General features: G+C 38.0%; 1 protein-coding gene across 1 annotated transcript in view; it reads left to right on the forward strand.

Annotated features, from left to right (window-relative positions):
* Nucleotides 1-19801, forward strand: part of SPINK5 (serine peptidase inhibitor Kazal type 5) — a 154901-nt gene that overhangs the window by 90822 nt on the left and 44278 nt on the right. Inside the window, exons 10-21 of the mRNA XM_019633652.1 lie at nt 307-434; nt 1909-1975; nt 5239-5366; nt 6780-6867; nt 8599-8726; nt 10141-10216; nt 11301-11428; nt 12727-12808; nt 13150-13277; nt 15594-15639; nt 17662-17789; nt 19462-19549. Of these exons, the coding sequence (XP_019489197.1) occupies nt 307-434; nt 1909-1975; nt 5239-5366; nt 6780-6867; nt 8599-8726; nt 10141-10216; nt 11301-11428; nt 12727-12808; nt 13150-13277; nt 15594-15639; nt 17662-17789; nt 19462-19549 (1215 nt within the window). The remainder of the gene's footprint in view (nt 1-306; nt 435-1908; nt 1976-5238; nt 5367-6779; nt 6868-8598; nt 8727-10140; nt 10217-11300; nt 11429-12726; nt 12809-13149; nt 13278-15593; nt 15640-17661; nt 17790-19461; nt 19550-19801) is intronic.

A 19801-nucleotide genomic window follows, 5' to 3' on the forward strand; every position in this document is an offset into this window, starting at 1 on the left:
AATCTGTCTTTGCCTGTGTCACCCAGTTGACTATGAACAAATTGAGGGCAAGGACTGTGTTCGACCTTAGTTCTAGCACACGGTAGGTTATCCATGTTTACCTATAAGTGAATACATAAGTGAGTTTCATAGTTATCCATACGAATTACACAATACTTACCCAGCTATTTCTACACGTTTGGGACTGCTCTAGGTGGCTAGTATGCATGGGGCAGACAGGCACTGAGTTCCTTAACATTTCTGAAAACAGTGTTGTAAGCATTCCAATCAGGATGGCGGATGTTAAGTTCTTTCCCTGTTCTTCAGGATCTATGCAGTGCTTTTCGGCCTTACGTGAAAGATGGAAGACTTGGATGCACAAGGGAAAATGATCCCGTTCTTGGTCCTGATGGAAGGACACACGGCAATAAGTGTGCAATGTGTGCCGAGCTGTTGTGAGTATCGTCATCCCCAAGCAGGTCAAACAGGCGGGTCTTATGGGGATGCGCTGGGTTGCTGTCCTAAGAACCACTCCACAGAAACAGACAGTCCTTTTCAGGAGGCATGTAATACTTTGTCTTCATAAGCTGAAATAGTTTTGGCTCCCAGAGTGGCTTTTCTCTTTTTAATTCATATCATCTGCTAAAGTTTCTTAAAAGGAGTAGATGAGGTGTTTCTTAAAAAGAGTAGATAAGGTGGTTATGCTGTTACATTCAAGACTCTTAATTTCTTTAATTATAATGACTTGAAAAGGCACAATATTTTATAAGTCACAATGCTTTAAAATTTAAAAAGCACTTTCATATGGAATAATCTAGGTCATCATTTTGACATGCATTGCTTCATTTGGGAATGTATAGAGACTCATAAAAGTGACAACCTAATTTAAAATAATAATTATAATAACAATAATAATGTCATATAGCTGGGTTCATTGTTAGTATAAAAGGTGGAACTTCGTGAGAGGGACTGTTGGATTAATTTTCCTCTGAGAGTGCCTGACTTGGCTCTGAACATTGAGACCAAGGTATAAATATGACCCAGAGTCTTTAATCTGGGTGCTAACCAAGGTATAGACTCACCTGTTTGCTGGCAAGCCTTAAAGTGACCTCTACATCCATCATTGGATCTTTAAAATCAGGACAGAAAAAGATTTACAGATTAATAAACTTCACCCCTGCCTTTGAAAATTACAGTGCACTGTTGTAGAATTCAGATTTACAAAACAGTGATTATCACTGGTTTCCGGACAGGAAATCAGTCTTATTTCCACTTTTTTTTTTAATCTAGAAGACATGTGCTTTTAGTGTTCAAACCTGCACTAATTCTGTAACTTTCTGATTCATTTCATGCACCAGCTAAAAAGTGAATTTGTTCTGTTTACCTCCTGGCTTCTTACTCTGTAGGACTAAGATAATAATGCCTATCTCAGGAGGAGACTGCAATTAGATAACAGATATGAAAGGACTCTGAAGTTCAGCTCCATGTAGTTTTTATTAACAATAATGCTTTTACATGAAGCAAACAAATACTTTTGCAAGGTATAAATATCTATACATATGGGTGTGGATGGCAGTATTTCAGATACTCAGTTTGGTTTCACCCTTGACACAGCATTGTTTTAAAGCTCTTGGTTCTGCCTGTTAAAAGGAATTTTCCTGACAATCTTCTGTTTGTCAATCAGGGAGTTACACCCAGTCAGTTTTACAGAACAAAGCTTCTAATTGACTGTCAGTGAGTCAGTTTCACACCCTTCCTTATCTTTAGCAATTTTCTGGCTCAGACTTTCAAGACAGAGAAAAGCTTGTGTCACGTTAAGTGGATCAGTTTAACAAGTTAGGACAAAGGATATGAAAGTGCTTAGCACAAAACTGGACACTGAAATGATGATTGAGCCATAAACTGACCAATTATTTTTTTACCTAACAGCTTAAAGGAAGCTGAAGAAAATGCCAAGCAACACAATGAAACCAGAATTCGAAGAAGTGCTGAAAAGGTAAATTACTCACCAACACAATTTGTTTCTTGTGGCTATAAATATTAATAAACGTATACTTGACTGTTTGAGGTAGTTTAATAATGTAATTGTTCTTCATTATTACATTGAATTTTCCCCCTTAATTTCACAGTTCCCCAAGTTGATGATTCCTAGTATATTAATCACAAGATTCAAATTTAAACAGCATTTCCCACTAAAAGCTCAAAATACGTAATTGCTCTCTTTGCTTGCTTAAAAAAAAGTGTAAGTCAGAAAGTTTATGCAAATTAAATTCTGCTTAATTTCTACCAGACTGCTCCCTGTCTTAGTGTTAATCTTTCTTTCGATACATTATTTTTTAAAATGCAACATAATATACATTAGACAGGAATAACATTAAAATAATTAAATAATTCTAGAGTCTTTTTTTTAAAGATTTTATTAGGGAATTGGGGGAGTGGAACAGTGTTGGGGAGTCGGGGAAGGGGAACAGACAAGTTGCTGTCCTTTTGTTCTTCAGTCTAGTTGTAGAGGATGTTGCTTCACTGGCCCATGTTGGTATTATCGTTGCTCACTCGCCGTTCAGTCACTCGCCGGCCTCTGGACGGCCACTCACGGTGGCTCTTAGCAGCTCATACCGGCTGCCGGCCGCTCATGCTGGCTGCTGGCCACATAGGGTAGCTTATGGCAGCCCACTGCAGCAGGGGCTGCAGACTACGCCATCGCTGGTGACTCATGGCAGCCCAGCTCGAGGTTGAGCTGTTGTTCACCATCTTAGCTGTAGAAGGTGCAGTGTCACTGGCCCTCATGTGGGATCCGAACCAGGACCTTGCTGCTCAGAGTTGGCATCCCAAGCCAGCTCTTAACCAATGCACCACTCGGCCAGCCCTCTAGAGTCTTTTAAACACTATTGCCACTGGCATATCTTATGTTTAATCCCATTGACAGAAATTGGAGTTCCTCATTTTTCCATTATGGTTATTACACTCAGTGAGCCCTGCACTTATAAAGACCTTGCTTCTGTTTAAACAAAAATCTCAAACATTGAGATTGTGGTTTAAAAATACCCTGAAAATTAAGCTTTTCCAAATTATTAGATGCTTTAATTTTTCCATCTAGTATAAAATCTTATTCATTTTGTTACTAGAATAGGCATTGTAGGTAATGCAACTTGGTTTTCTCAAATCGCCAAGATTATTAAACCCTTTTCAATAAAAGTGATAGCTGTCACTTTGCTCAATGACCAGCCTTGTCTTGAAAAGTCAGAGCACCTGAGTTTTAGCCTTAGTTCTGCCATGATCTGGGTGTGTGAAACTGAGCAAGTCACCTCTTCTCTCTGGGCCTTAAGGAGGTTGGATAAATGATCTCAGGTTGCTTTCCTGTTAGACTGTGATTCTGTCTTGCACCCTTTTGTGCCAATACATGTATACTATTTTTGTGGATTGCAGAGTATATGTTTTCCTAAGGGAGATTACCAGTTTCTGGTAGTCAGGGGCTGACCTTCCACTTTGTAATGCTGTTCAATAAAGCAAATTTCCCACCATTAACAGAGCATTCAGTGTTTCAGTTAAGAAACATGGAAGATTCAACGATATCCACAATTTATTCGACACTCACTGAAATCCACAGAGCAGTTCTTTAGCAGTCGTTGTTAAATTTCAGTCATTTTGTGATAGTCAGCATGTTATTGCTCCATGAACACAAGGAGTTCTCTTTCCTGTCTTTAATCATGTCTCAGCTTTTTTCCCCTCTTCCTCTCTGTGGCTGGGGTCATTGTTTTGGTGGGGCCATTGGACGTGATTATGTTGAGTAGGATTGCTTTAGAGTGATGGCTCAATATCTGCCCCATAATTAAACTGTCAGTAAGTTGCTCACAAAAGTATTTCTTGAGAATCTCCTCGGATGACTCACAACCTATAAACTGAAATTATCGTTGTTTTTCTTATGGGAATCATTAAGCATTAATTTTATTACCATGCTATGATGAGCAGTCGTCTGCGTTTGTATTTCTAGGTTGTTACAACCAGAAAAATTGGAGCATACCCATTGCTCCTCCAAAAACAAGTATCTTCTTATTAGGAGGCAATTGGGATTCTCTTTTAAAGAATCCTAATGAAATATGTGTGATTTTTAAAAAGTCAGAAAATACAAGCTCTAAAAAAGGTCGTAAAGAGCATCTGTTCCAAAAACTTCATTGTGTAGGTGGTAAGATTTGGGCTTCAAAGGTGGTAGGTCTTTGCCGTGGTCTCCCAGTGAGTTAGAAGCAGAATCTAGCTGCCCAGGTCTTCTGACTCCAGACCACACTCTTTATGCTCGTGTTTTCTTGGCTGAAGTGGGAAGATGAGGGTAATAGTTGAAAAGAAGGCTAGAAAGAAGCATTTTTTTTTTAAGTTTTTTCATTTTCCTATGTATTGTAAAAAAATCTGTTTATTGACATAGAGATTCCCAAGTCTAGAGTAATTTGGTGTGTGTGTGTGTGTGTGTGTGTGTGTGTGTGTGTAAGTTTCACCCTCATGAAATAGAGTTTTTAAAACACAGAGAAAACCTAGAAGTACTGAACCAAAGCATCGGAAAATCTGGGTACAAACCTGTTTCAGAGTTTTTGGGAAGTCACCACCTTATAAAGGCTTTCTAAATAAATATTTGTCTTGATGCTCTACCTATCTAAGATGGGGAGTAAAGGAAACTTAGATTCACTCTCTGGGCTTTCCACCTACATGTTAGAAATGAACATCAATAAAGGAGGCAGAGTACATAAAAATCACCCTCAGATCCACAGAGAAAACAAACTGAAATCAACGTAATGCTTTTGGATACCATCTCATTCCTTTTTCCTTGCCAACTAGTTTGGATTGTGCTTGACTTGACCCATACTCAGTAATGTTTATGCATGTCATCTCAACAGATTCTTTATTCCGCTCACTGTCAACTTTTTTGTTGTGATCTTGGCTGCTGTGTTTTGTTATGTCTTTGTTGAAACTTCATAATATTTTTTTGTGTTTTTTTTTCTTATCCTTTTTCATATATTTGAAAGCTAGCAAGAACTATTTGCTCAACCTTATTCTTTCCAAGGCTCTTTGGCCTGTTAACAAATAGATCACATAGCAGATGTAGACAGAGTAATTTCACAATGTAATTACTGTTTCTTATTAATTCTCAATACGTTACATGTGTTTACAAGACCTTCAAGACCTGACATTTTTTTACTACAAACCCGTGATGTACATTTTCTGTATTAAAAAGTACAAAAGTGCTAAATGTCATTTCCTGTCTTTTTAAAGGATTTTTGCAAGGAATATGAAAAACAAGTGAGAAATGGAAGACTTTTTTGTACACGGGAGAGCGACCCAGTCCGTGGCCCTGATGGCAGGATGCATGGCAACAAATGTGCCCTGTGTGCTGAAGTTTTGTGAGTACAGACGTGGTTTCTTTGTAGTGACTCAGACAGTGAAGTGGAGCTTGATTGGAATGATGAGTAAGAACTATGTCGAGGGGAGGATTTGTTGTTGAGAATTTTTTAACAATTGTCTGTTTTCTACAAATCACAATACCACTGACCAAGTAGATCCTCATGCTATCTATTTTTGAGTACAGATGGATTCTATTCTATTTTTTTCAGTTGGAAAACTGGGTTAGAAAATACTTCTTAACATCTCCTCTCATGACCTTTCTAAGCCTTTTTATGAGATAGTTATAATAAAGAATGAGGGTAAAAGCAGGTAGCAAGGCTTTGATTGTTTCCTTCAGTAATTATTTCATTGTGACAGAGTTAGATGGGATGCCCACAAAAAATTCATGTTTACATGTGAATTGGATTAACTTTACCTTTTCATCTTGGACATCTGACTTTAGGGGAAGAGCAAACCCCACAATATGTAAATTATAGCATTTATGATGATGTCACAGACAAGGTCTCATCACACTTTCTTCCAGAGCCTTAAACTCTGTAAACTCTTTCCTGTATGCTGTCCTGCTGCCAGTTTGTCTCTGTCTTGGCCAGCTATTGTCTTCTCTTTTTGGGTACTACATTTCAAGATAATACTTCCTTGGATAAGAAAGACCTCTTAAAATCCCTAATTGAAATTCAATCCTTATAACTCGTAATGATGTTATTTCATAACAGTCATTGGACTTGGTCACTGTATAATTATTTCTATGACTACCTGTTGACTGCCAGTCCTCTCTACTTGGCTATAAGTTCCAAGATGGGTGTATATGTTTGTTTTGTGCATTACTGTACTATGGGCCCAGGGCTCAGGCCAGTGCTTGCCCAAAAGTAGTTACTAACTAAGTGTCTAATGAATTTATGAACAAAGATCCCTGTTCTCAAGAAGCTTAAGGCTAAATAGCAGAAATAAGCCATGGATGTGGGCATGCGTGCACGCACGCACGCGCGCGCACACACACACACACACACACACACACACACACACACACACACACACACTGCAAGACAGAATGAAAACTGTCCCATAAGAGAATATTCAGGTATGAAAATCCAGTGAGAGATATAGAACTCATTTCCACTTTGAGGTCTGAGATGTCTTCTTAAAGAAGGTAGAATTTAAGCTGGAGACATTTAAAAGAAAGGAAGATGACAAAAAAAGTCCATTACAGTGGAAGGGAATGACATACACAGAGGGGTCTTTGGGGAAATAGTGAAGATTTCATTTTAATAAGGGACTTAACAGTGATTGGAAAGTATTCCTACAAGAACTCAGGAACACTTAGCTGTTTTTCCACCTGCACCTAAGTGACCATTTTGTAACATGAAAGTTTAAAGCATCTATATTCATTTATTTACTTTTGTTTCTTTCTCCAGCAAGCGGCGTTTTTCAGAAGGAAAAAATAAAGCAAATGAAAACCTGAGAAAGGCTGAAGAAAAAGTTAAAGTTAAAAGAGAAACTGAGGTGAGAATTAGTTTGATCAACCTAGTTAGGACTTTTGAGGCATGCGTGTGGGCATTTTCCTCTAGAATGCATTTCCAATATTGGTTCATTTTTCCTCCATGACTGATGGGTTTTCTGGAAACAAATTTATAGGTATTATTTTATAAGATTTAGAAAAATAATTATGGCATTACAATTTTTAGCTCTATTTGGAGGAAATTCTTCAAGTCATCTTAGTAAAATAGTTTCGCATTCCTAAATGAAGGTATATATCACAGCATTATCTTGTTTGATATGTATCTTTCTTCAAATATGTGGTAGTTGTTTTGGAAGTTCTTGTTTTGAAAACAATGTAAATGGAAAATTTTAATATGCTCCCTTTAAAATGGTAATACAGTCTACTTTCTAAACACCCCATCTAGTCATCTGCTTTTTTCCTATGCTACCATCTTAGCTCAGATACCTAATAGCTTTCCTTTGCATTGATTAACTATAATTAGCCACCTGCCTGATGTCTCTACTTCCAGCCAAAATCTTCCTCAGTCCTCAAGATGCAATTCATTTTCCACATTGTTTTCATAGAGTAGGAAATATTTCCATGAACCAATGGCATTATGAAAATCCCATATTTGAAGGTATCCTAGAGTATATTTGGACCATTTCACTCCATGAAGAAACCCTATTTAACTTATTTCTTACAGAGAGAGTTATCCTACCTCCTGTGATGTGTACTTCATAGTTTTAAAAATTTACCCACTCCATCACTTCACCTTCTTCCTTCATGTAACTCCATCTTATTGCCTAGGCTTATCCAACTGTTTTCTTCCCTTCAATCCTAGATTACAAAGTCCTTTTAATTTAGTTCTTAAGTGTCCCTCAAGTATTCTTTTACAATATTTTTCATTTCCAATTTCTCCCTTCCCCTCTCTCCTCTTTCCTTCTTCCTCTTCTTTTATCTTCCATCCTTCAATCCTTCCTTCCCTTCCTTCCTTCCTCCCTCCCTCTCTCCCTGTCTTTCCTTTCTTCTATACTTTTCCTATCTTCAGTCTCTAGTCACTCAAAATCTCCACACTTCTGGAAACAAATATTTGATTATGTCCTTACTTCTCTGCTATAAATATTTTTCATTTTCCCATTTCCTAAGAATAAAGTTCAAATTCCTTTCAAAGTTTAGTGGCCTGGTTTTGACTGATCTTTAAGGTCTCCTCCTTGACCAAGTCCCAAACCGTCCTCTCTTTGCCCAGCTAATTCTTTAGCCACTGTGTTCATGGCTGCAATAGATTATCTTGAAATAACATTTGTTTTCTGCCTCTGTGTCTTTGCTGTCATAATTCCTCTTGGAGGACTTTTTGCCCCATTGTTTTCCTGGACATATCCTAAAGATACAACTCTGATACAAGCTCTTCTCTGAACATCCGCCAATCATTCTTTCCTGCGTGCTTGTGCTCACTTAATTCAGGCCTGTGTCATGTCCCTCAGCTTATCATATTGCAATTCCTTATCCTTTCTGCTTGAGTGATTTGGAAGCTAAGCCACATTTATATGTATATCCCCTTCATTTAATACATTTATTGAATACTTAAATGGATAAATATTAAGAGGAGAGAAATATCACAAAAGTTTTAGATGATACTGAATCCTAAATGTTTTATTTTTTATTCTTAATTCTTCTTTTTCAACGTCTGTGGTAAAGAACATCTAAAATTTATCCACAGAGAATTGTATCTAAACTGTCTTATTTTCATTACTCAGAAACTCTGCCGTGAATATCAGAATCATGTAAGGAATGGAGTGCTTTTCTGTACCCGAGAAAATGACCCCGTTCGTGGTCCAGATGGGAAAATGCATGGCAACTTGTGTTCCATGTGTCAAGCTTTCTAGTGAGTATAGAGTTTTAGAATGTCAAGGACAGATGGGACCTTACAGGTAAACTAACAGAACCAGCTTCTTTCATAGGTGGGGAAACTGTGGCTCAAAGTAGGGAATGGAGTTGAATAAGTTCCCCTGGGAACGTTAGCAATAGAGTAGGTGCATAGAGCTATTTGTACTGGGAGTAGGTGCATAGAGCTATTTGTTCCAAGCCCTTTCCCCGCTGACACTCATTCTGTTAGCACTGCAACATCCTGACAAACATGAGCTTGTGCAAATATCAAGGTCTTCTTACTGCTGAAGCTTCATGTGTGAACCTGTTGTACAGGTTTATAGGTATCTAATCTTTCAGAGGTGTTAGGGACCAAAGTTAGCACTTAATGCAGAAATTGACTAGTAGATTTAAAGTTGCCCATGAAACAACCATGAATTCTTATACAACTTCAGTAAATGTTACTTTATATCATGTGACATTTCTCAGTAAGTTCGAATTGACAGTTTGCCTTCAAAATTTGAAACTGTTCTCAGCGTATTGAGCTCAGATTAAGTAGTTGATTTACATTTTGAATCTATGGTTTTTTGATTGACAACCACATATGGTTGAAATATCCTCAGTGAACTGTACATACCAAGCAATTCTATTGTTCAAAGCAAATTTAGGCTCATTGGGTTTATCTGTGTATGAAATTATTGGCCTTTTCCCACCCGTCTGACATTTTGTCTTTAGATAACACAGCCATGAGTAAGCAACACATTTCAGTTGAATTAAGAAAGCAAGGTTTGCATGAGGTGATAGATAGATCATAGGCTTGAGGGGAGCAACCTTGGTTAGCTGTAGTCATATCCTGAGAGTGTAGCCAAAGCCCTCCCTGCCTCACCTCTCTGTGAAACAAAGGGACCAGTCACTGTGCTTTGTTAAGGTCACTTTCAGCCTCCAGGTGTGATGTCAACATGGCACCACTTTTGATAACCTCCTTTATGGACATTAATGATGTTTCTTTTCTAACAACAGGCAAGATAAGTAATTTATAGAAAGCAAGTTTTTCAGATAGATCCACAACTACTATCTTCCATTTTTTTTTAGCTGAGCCATCTTGCCACCTGTTGGCAGCTCAGCGGCTGCTCAGCTCGGGCCGGGACTCGAACCACTGTTGCTCAGAGCTCAAACTCTTGAGCGAGCTCTTAACCAACTGAGCCACTCAGCCAGCTCACTATCTTCCTTTATAATGTTAAGCAGAAACTGTGAAGAACTTATGGTATCTTACCATACTGGAGGCTGTTTTGTTGCTTCTCATTGGTGTGTGGTGATCAAAGGACAAAATTGCTTCTCCCTAAGGAAGGAGGAGAGGTTAGCAGTGCAGGAAAGTGGAGAAATCATTGCCTGTATTTGGTCCTACAGCTCCTCTCTTTTTCTCTTCCATTCAGCCAAGCAGAAGCCGAAGAAAAGAAAAAGGCACAAGCAAAAAGTAAAAGAGAATCTGAAAAAGCACCCTCATTTTCAGTGAGTGGAACCCGTCCAACAAATGCTACTTGACACTATAATTTGAACGTACTTCAAAGCGCCCAAAGGCTGGAATGGGGCCCTGTAAAAATCCCAGAAAATCTTAACCCTTCAACCTGGGGATGACATTGAGATGAATACTGTGGGAGCTTGATGAATTCTTGCTGCTGCAGAGACTAAGCCTGTACAATAAGCAATAAGTGATTTGAAGCCTGAAAAACTGAGGTCCAGTTCTAGTGTCATCAATTACAGACTGTGCTAGCTTTTGCTCACCACTTTTCAGAGGCTCTACATGTATATTTTCTACATTGAGCTTTTGAAATTTCACATATCAGTTGGGATAAAGATACCTCGATCCCACACACATAACATGGGTTTACCTCTGACACATTGTAGTATTTGTTTCCATCATCTTATGTAAGTTATCATCACCTATTGTTTAGAGGATGAAAGTCTCCTGATTTTCCCTCCAAGTTCTATTCTTTCCCTTATCCAGCTATTCTTCCTAACATAGCTAAAGTTTCAAAATATTAATCAGATTCCAGCACTGCTCTGCTTAAGCTCACATATAGCTCATCATCAACTATAGGATTCATTTAGAAATTCACCTACTATATGCTATGTAGTGTCCTCCTCGTGTTTCTCAGCTTATTTTAACAGCCTAGTATGCACGTTTCCCAATCCATTTCTTACCCAGGAAAATCCTGTTTACTCGTCACAGTTCCACTCAAGTTCTTCTTGTTCCCTGCCGCCTCCCCTGGTTTCCACAGTCAGATTTCATGGTCCCAACCCCTGAGTTCTCAGCTTTTCTTGTACCCATATGTTTACAACTGTTTCATTTTGTTTAGATTATAGTGGAGTTTGCCTGTCTAGTTAGTTTATTATATTGTGATATCCCAGTATGTCTTATTTCTACCCATCTCTTAACAACTGACGAGTTTTGTTGCTTGAATTGAGTTTTACATTTGAGAGCAACACAACTACAATCCTGGGCTTGAAGAAACATTAGTTTCTGCCAATGTTCCAATCTTGTGCTTTGAATAGGAATGCTAGGTCGTCCAACTTACTTTCCCTGTCTTGACAGGAGCTGTGCAGCGAGTACCGCAAGTTTGTGAGGAACGGGAAACTCCCATGCACCCGAGAGAACGACCCCATCCAGGGCCCCGACGGGAAAATGCACGGCAACACCTGCTCCATGTGCGAGGCCTTCTTGTGAGTAGAGCCGCAGCTGGGAAAATGAGAGAGGTTTTGTCCTTTCTGTCTCATTTCTTTTTCTGAGTTTTTTGAGCTTTATTGAATTTCATTTCTTAAATTGTGTTTGTTTCTTGTCAACGGCATCGTGTGCCACATTTTTGCCTGATGTTATAAATCATCAAAGAATAATTCCTGCATGTCAATCTCCGGTTGAGTTCCTGTGGTGGTGTAAACAATGTAGAACAAGGATCTTACCCGTGCAGAGTGGAATAGGAAATCATCTGAGATTCCACAATGAATCCCAGACCAAACAAAGTGATATGCAAAACGTAACTCAGTTCCTACACAGGACCTGGGGAATGATTTGGAATAAGGAATGGCTAGGATCTAGTGAAGTTAACTCTTCTCATGGGTCTTGTCAGCTTGAAGAGCTTTGTTGAAGCCTCTCCTCTATGCCCCGAATCCTGAATTCCTCCCTTACGCTAACCAGGACTTTTGCTTCCTCATCCTGCTCACAGTCAGTGGCTGTAAATTTATATGTGTGACTATTTGACATTTCTCTCTCCCACTAGACCATTATTATAAATGGGATTCTAGAAAATGTAATCACTGAGTTCAGAAGAACGTTCTGCTTCATTTCTGTATTCCATTATGGGGGGCTCTTTCAACTTCCTCTAAATCACATATTTAGAGGAAATGGAAAAATGTGTAAAAACCATGTCCTTTGAGGGTTATTAAGGATTGGCACATTCAGCCAGGGAAAAGTCACAGTCTTAAAATACCCAAGCCGTTTTTGTTTTTAAATGTGGGAACAGGGCTCGTTCTAGGTTGTCTCCATGGATGAAAGTGGGGCCAGTGAGTGAAAGGCCTGGAAGATAGGTTCGGCTCAATGTCAGGGGGAGCTTTCTAATGGTTGAAGGACTTCAAGGATGAAATGACATACATGGGATTTCAAGGATGATGTGGGTAGAGAATTTACTGGCAGATCAAAGCAGAGCTAGATAGTAATCAGAGATACAGTTGTGAGTATTGGAAGCTTAGAAAACCATCTCTAGACTGGGGTCTAAATCCTTAGTCTGCATTTATTAGCTGTGTCCTTGAGAAAGTAACACATTCTGTCTTTTCTGTAAATTGGGGTTGTAGTAGTAGTTTTGCCACATGCATCTGTGAGGACTTCATTAGCATGAGCACAAGGTTAGGCACATAATAAGAATTTAATAAATATTAACTGTAGCAATTAAATGATATTCAAGATCACTTTCAACCTGGAGATTCTATGATTCTTATACATCTCTTTCTTAATCACTCCCTTTTAGCCAAGCAGAAGCAGAGGAAAAGAAAAAGAAGGAAGCTGAATCAAGAAATAAGCGACAATCTGCAAATACAATTTCCTTTGAGGTGAGAGGACCTTCTCCAAGTCAGAGGCATGTGGACCTGAGATCCATAGATGGGATTCAGGGAACCCATACATGCCCTGAAACTGTATGAAACATTTGGACAGTTTGTGTTCATGGGTTTGTTTATATATGTGCATATACACATGTGCATATGTAACGATTTCTAGGTGGAGGGTCCATTATTTTTGTCACTTAAAAATATTCACATCTTCAAAGTTAAGAGCTATTCTAAAATAGGCCAATTGCTGACCCCCATTTAAGAAAAAGGCTAAACTTCAGCCGTTTCTGCAATATGATCCAACCTGTGTTCAACACCTCAAACTTCCTTCCTTGATCTCACAGGCGTTGTGCAGCGAATTCCGCAAATCCAGGCAGAATGGACCACTCCTTTGCACCCGAGAGAACGACCCCATCCAGGGCCCAGACGGGAAAATGCACGGCAACACCTGCTCCATGTGCGAGGCCTTCTTGTGAGTAGAGCCCAGGTCTTCTGAAGGAATGGGGAGATGGAACCAAGAGAACTTTTCAGACAATTGTGAATAATGCATTTTCCTCTTCAGTGTAGCCTTCAATTTGGGGTGTCACATGTAAATAAACTCAAACAAACAAACAACCCCCCCGACAAAAACCAAAAAGCAAGTGGAAAGCTTTAAGATGATAATTATTGTGCTGTGAAAAGATGCAGAATAATTTCCTGTAGGATATTTCAGAAAGAACTCAGAACCCTTTATTCAGAGAAGAGAACGCTGATAACTACTGACTGCTCTGAGTTTTCTGAAGGATTATCAGCTAAAATAGGAAATGGATGAGAGTACATGTAGAATATCATTATGGTGCACAGCAAACTTTAGATTTTATATATTTCAGTTCACTACCTTTCTTCTTATTCATTCTGTGTGACCTCAAGGAATAGAATTAAAATGGATGAGAGCTATAGAAAGACAGGTTTGGGTGCAAAATGAGAATGAACTTTGCAATAGGTAGAGTAGGAAATGCTGCTTCAGGGATGGTGATTTGATTGTGTAGGAGTTAGATGCCAATTTACAGGGAGCTGAAATATATTTGTAGAATAAATGACATGATATGTCCCCTCATACAAGAGCCTATGATGTCCCTTTAGTCTTTTGATCATGGTCCCAAGGGATACTCCAATTTATTTTTTATATGCCCAGAATATCTGAAAGATATTTGAGTCATGCAGTCTTCCCTGGTAGAGAGTAATATAACCCAGCAGTGTTTGGCCATAGAAGCACTAAAAATCTCTTAGGTGGAAGTCAACATAATGACCATGTAATCATCATAACTAACGTTTATTGAATGCATATAAGCATCATATACTTGCTAAGAGTTTTGCTACCTAATCTCATTTAATCTTCAGAACAAGCGTATGAAATAGCGTCTGTATTATTACAAGTTTTGGATGGAAAAATAAAGGCCCAGAGAAGTTGAGAATACTAGAAATATCAGCGCGGGAAAAATGAAAATGATAATAGTTCTCACTGTATGGTGCAGAGAGGATATAGCCATTCATCAAAGCCATTATCAACTTCAGGGTAGCTACAGTTGCCTGTACTTAGATTTGATTTATTTAGTCTGGTTTTCTTTACCTTTACTTTCATCTTTCAGTGACAAGGAAGAAACGCTGCCATCTGGTGGCCAGCTCTGCTGCTTCCTCTGATAATTTCCATCCAGTATGGAAAGAAAATGCTTCCCGAATTTTTTACTCAACTTAGACTCATGATAAAGTTTAGATCAGTTTTTCTTTTAAAGAAGTATGAGAAACCTCACAGTTCTGGAGCAATTTTAGTAATTTTCTCCCATCACTATAAAATGCCATATCAAGAAATAAAGTTTTATCACCTCATATTTTATGGATATGTTAGCAAAGGCCATATAGTCTTTTCTTGCACAGTTTCAAACCACATGCAGTCTTTTCAGCTTTTAAAAAAAGTTGTAGTTTGATTAATGAGCAAGCCTTATATCAATTGGAACATATTAAGACGTTTTCACAAGTTATTGAATTTTTTTTCTGTCTGTACAACATGATTGTATTATTTGTGTTGTAGATTCAACGGTGCTATAGAGCCAGTTCAGTAAACTCAACTTGCAACTGTTAGTTATCCCAAATGGTTAAGAACTGTCACCCCCACTTCATTTCCATCATATGCCTATTTCTGGAGAATTCACTTCTAATAATGATTACAATGATTATGATACCAATCACTTATATCACTTTTGTCAATCATTTTATTATGGACTAGATTCTTATTCTAATTGCTTTACAGGTATCAACTCATTTAATACAACAGTCCTATGAGAAAAGTACTCTTATTACCTCTCCTACCCCTTCTATATCCTTCCCATTTAAAGATGAGGAAGCCCCAAAGAGGTTAAGACACTTTTGGTGTTCCTTCTGCAACCTGGCTCCATAGTCTTTCCTCTTAACCACCATACTACACTGCCTCTCAGAAGCCAAATGTCACTTTATAAGGAGGTGTTACAAATGCAAAAAAAAAAATCAGCAAATAAGGAAGTCTTATGACAGTATATTTGCTGGGAAGCTAAAAAGGTTTACTCATTAAGGGACTTTCTTTTGCACGCCATTCTAAGGTGAATCATTCTAATTTATTATCCAGTAAAATTACAAACTACCGTGAGTGGATCTTTGGGGTTGCTTGAGAATAGTCATAGCATTGAATGATCCACTTGTAAATGTTCAGGATCTACTCTGTTATATTAAGATCCATTTCTTCTCTTTCTTTCTTTTTTCCCCCCGTTCCTTATAGTCAACAACAAGCAAGAGCAAGAAAGGCTAAGAGAGAAGCTGTGAAGGTAACTTTCTCAGAAACGCTAATGCTATGCCATGACATTTGTTTCTCTGTAATAGCATTCTACATATCTCATTAGCAGACATTTTTCCTGGTCCATTTTCATGCCAGAAATGAACCAAGACAACCTTTAACCTCAGAAAAAAAGGGTCTTGATTAGACGTTTCCAGAGTCCCAATTTTATTGCCTGATAACTCAAATTTTGAGTTTCATTTCGTAAAAAGTGGAGTGTTAACTCACTTTGGAAGGGATATTCTCCATATTTGGCTTTTTGAACATTTCTATTGTCTGACACAGATTGTTAATGTCACACTTTACAATTTACTCACTTCAATTCAGGTCGTTTGAACCTGTGTTATTTCCAGTAGGGAGTGCAAGATCCCTATCATCCACATTAGTTCAATTTGTAAAACAAAATGCATACATATTGTCATATTTTATCTTTGTCACATCCCAAAGATGGAAGAAGTACTGGTATTCTCACCCCCATTTAACAGTTATTAAGTACATTTTTGAGTGTCTAATTATTTTTAATCTACCGTACATGCTTTTATAATTTTATAATTTTACAAGTAGCAGAACAAAACCTGCCTGTATGTAGATGTTTCATTCCTCTCTATAATAGCTATGTACAAGGTTTACCTTTATGTATTCTGTGTCCTAACAACAGCTACAAAGAAGAAACCTAATAATTATTTGGGAAAAGTTGGCACAGTTTTAAAAGTTCACTTTTAAACTGACTCACTTTCTCAATAACTTTATTTCTGTTATCTGGAACCATCTTTTTATTGGTAATTTAGAATTGAAAATTCATTTTATCCATAATACCTGATCAGTTGCAAAGTCATCTTAGGTTTTTCAAGTGATCCTAACACATTTCTCTTTCTCTCCACTTCTGTTACTCTCTTGTTTCAAATATGCATCTCCCACCCTTGAACTTTAGCAAGTAGCACTCAGAAAGGTGTCAACTTCTTCAGGTGTCATACTTGTTCTAGCCTCCATAATTTTATTTCAGATATATGTTTATTTCTTAGTTTGAGCATGCTTTTCTTTTTTTTTTCTCAGCCTTCTGAAGACAAATCAACACTCAGCAATATTTTTTTTTGCACATTATTCTTTATTTTTCCCAGCTTTATTGAGATATAATTGACATATAACATTGTATAAGTTTAATATGTACTATATGTTGATTTGGTATACTTGCATACTGCAAAATGATTACCACCACAGTTTTAGCTAACACCTCCATCATATCACACAATTACATTGTGTGTGTGTGTGTGTGTGTGTGTTGAGAACATTTTAGATTTACTGTCTTAGCAACTTTTAAGTATACATTACAGTATTGTGAACTGTAATCACCATGTTCAATGTTAGATCTCCAGAACTTATTTGTCCTATAACTGGAAGTACCTCTTAACCAATTCCCCATTCCTCCCATCCCCCAGCACCTGGTAACCATCACTTTACTCTCTGTTTCCATGAGTTAGGCTTTTTTTTAGATTTCACATGTGAGATCATCCAGTTCTTTCTCTGCCTCACTTATGTCACGTAGCGCAGTGCCCTCAGGCTTCATCCAAGTTGCCATGAACAGCAAGATTTCCTTCTTTCTCAGGAAGGCTCAGCAGTATTGTCAGTTCTTCTAGGAAGCTGCCCCTTCTAGGCCTACTGAGGCCTCTTACCTTTGATCTTGCATAGCTTTTACAGACTGTGATGTGCAACACAACACAAACATATATTTCGTATTGGCCTTTATCAATTGGGTCAGCCTTCTTCTGCACCTAGATTATAAACACCCTCGGAAGAATGATGATATATATTTACAGACCCACTAGATCGCCAGGACAGTGCTGAACCCGTGATGGAAGCTTCTAAAATATACCTTTTATTGATTTACTAAACACATAATCACTTTTATTTTTCCTGCTTTCTCTGCATTTCTTATTCACCACTGATTCCTCCTAATATGCAAAGGTACAAGAAGGGTAGAACACTGCTTTGAGAAGATGTTTTCTTCATTTTCCAGGAACTCTGCAGTGAATTTCGGACCCAAGTGAGGAATGGAATCCTCGCGTGCACCAGGGAGAATGACCCTGTCCAGGGCCCAGACGGCAAAATGCACGGAAACAAGTGTGCCATGTGTGCAAGCGTGTTGTGAGTATCTGCCGCATCTCTCCACTGATATCATCATCATTAATCTTCTCTGAGTGTCAGTTTCTTAAGAAATGTGTAGAATGTGTACCGTGGGTTGTATGTTAAGGTAATTTTAAAAGCACATGGACAAGACATTAGGTAATATTGAATCACATAGTGACAGTGTTATTTTTTATTCAACTATCCTTCCATTTTCTAATTAAGTCATGGGAAAAGTCTTAATTTGGTGCACATACATTTATAATACTTGGTAATTGTCATTCATAACAAAGAGAGAGCAGAAGTTTGATGATCTGGATGGGATGCTCTTACTGGTCTGTCTTCCACCCCTGACATTTTATGGTTCTGTGAGTATATTCAGATATTGTTTAAGGGGAAACCAGTTGGAAAGAGACCTTCGGGCCCAATATGTAAAGGCTGTTAAAATAACCTGGACAAGAAATGGAATAGAAAGGATTGTATTTATCCTTTCAGGGACGTTACTGTATACAGGGGAAATAAATACTTTGATCAGTGGCTTCGTGTAGAGAGTAACACCCATAAGAGGCAGGTTCATGTAATAAGTGTTTATTAAAACGCCTTCTTGATAAGCCAGGTCCAGGGCCTAAAAGACCCTTGTTTTGCTGAGTGGGACCAGAAATCCATTGTGTGGGACAATACAGCAGAAATTAATTCCATCATACCACCTCTGGTTCTTCTCCTTCTTAGACTCCTAATCCCCTACCGAATCTCAGACTAAAATAAATGTTAAGAAAAATATTTAAACAATATCTGTTGAAAGGGGTGCAAAGTTATTGTTGTCCCTTTCATGTGTCTTGGTCGGATCTGAAGTATATGCACATCATTTCTAAAATGAGAGATTGACAGAGTAGGCCAGTAAACAGTGGCCTGAGATTCAAGAAATTGGGGCTTTTCTCTCACGTGCTCGATTTGCTAGTTCTGTGGTCATGGCTAGATTAGATATGATAAATGCTAAGGATTTTTCCAGCTTTGATATACTTTATGTTAGTAGAAAATGGCAAGAATGCCAGAATCTTAGGCTCATGGTCGACCTCAAGATATTAGTTGTTGAATCTTTTTGGATTTGAATCACTATTGCACTCTAAAACTTGAATTTCAACTTGAATATTAATGCCATTAAAATAACATTTAAATTTTTTATTTTGTAGTGAAACTTGGTCTATTTTGATGATGGGCTCATCATCTGACTTGGTTTTATCCCTGGCTTTCACCATCGATATGGTAGTTATTTAGATAGGACAAGTTTCACAATTTTTTTAAAAAGTCAAGGCAGGTGGCTTTTTTCAGATTATTGTTTGAAGTTATTGACTGATAGAAAAAAGACCACCCAAAGGTCACATACTGACAAAAATGCATTTTGGTTTTACTTTTTGAAGGGTATTGTAAACTACTGAATTTATCTGCATTCACGGGCAAAGTAATATTGGGTTGTCAGAAAAGTCATGACGTATTTTTTCTATGTGTCTCGTTGCAAAAATGCATCAGGACTTTTCTGACAACCCAATAGTACCTCTTGGACTGGATACATTTGTACTAAGACTGATTCTGATCTTTGGTTTGGAAAATCCTCATTCTGTCTGAAAATATATTACCAATGAAAATGGGAAATTATACTTAGCTTGTGTCTTCTTCCTTTTTTTTTTTATTGCAGTGAACTTGAAGAAGAAGAAAAGAAAAATAATGACAAGGAAGGAAAGGAGAAAGTTAAAGTTCAGAAAGTTAAGAGAGAAGCAGTGCAGGTAATTGCTCCAGGCCTTCGGAACCAAGTTGTTCTCCCATTCTCTCTGGGCGAGGCCCCGCTCCCTCCTAACCCTGGTGTCCTTAGCGACCTTGCAAACTCAGAAAATGTATTTGATCCTCATGTATAAGAGGATCCCTTCTTCTTTATTCAGTTTATTTATGCCCAGTCTGATCTAGTTGCTTGTGCATTTGAAAAGAGGTCAATCACCCTTTCTCCGTGGACCGATGATATTATTCTAAGAAAGAAGTGT

The sequence above is a fragment of the Hipposideros armiger genome, unplaced genomic scaffold (assembly GCF_001890085.2).
Source record: "Hipposideros armiger isolate ML-2016 unplaced genomic scaffold, ASM189008v1 scaffold_1367, whole genome shotgun sequence".
Classification (NCBI taxonomy): Eukaryota; Metazoa; Chordata; class Mammalia; order Chiroptera; family Hipposideridae; genus Hipposideros; species Hipposideros armiger.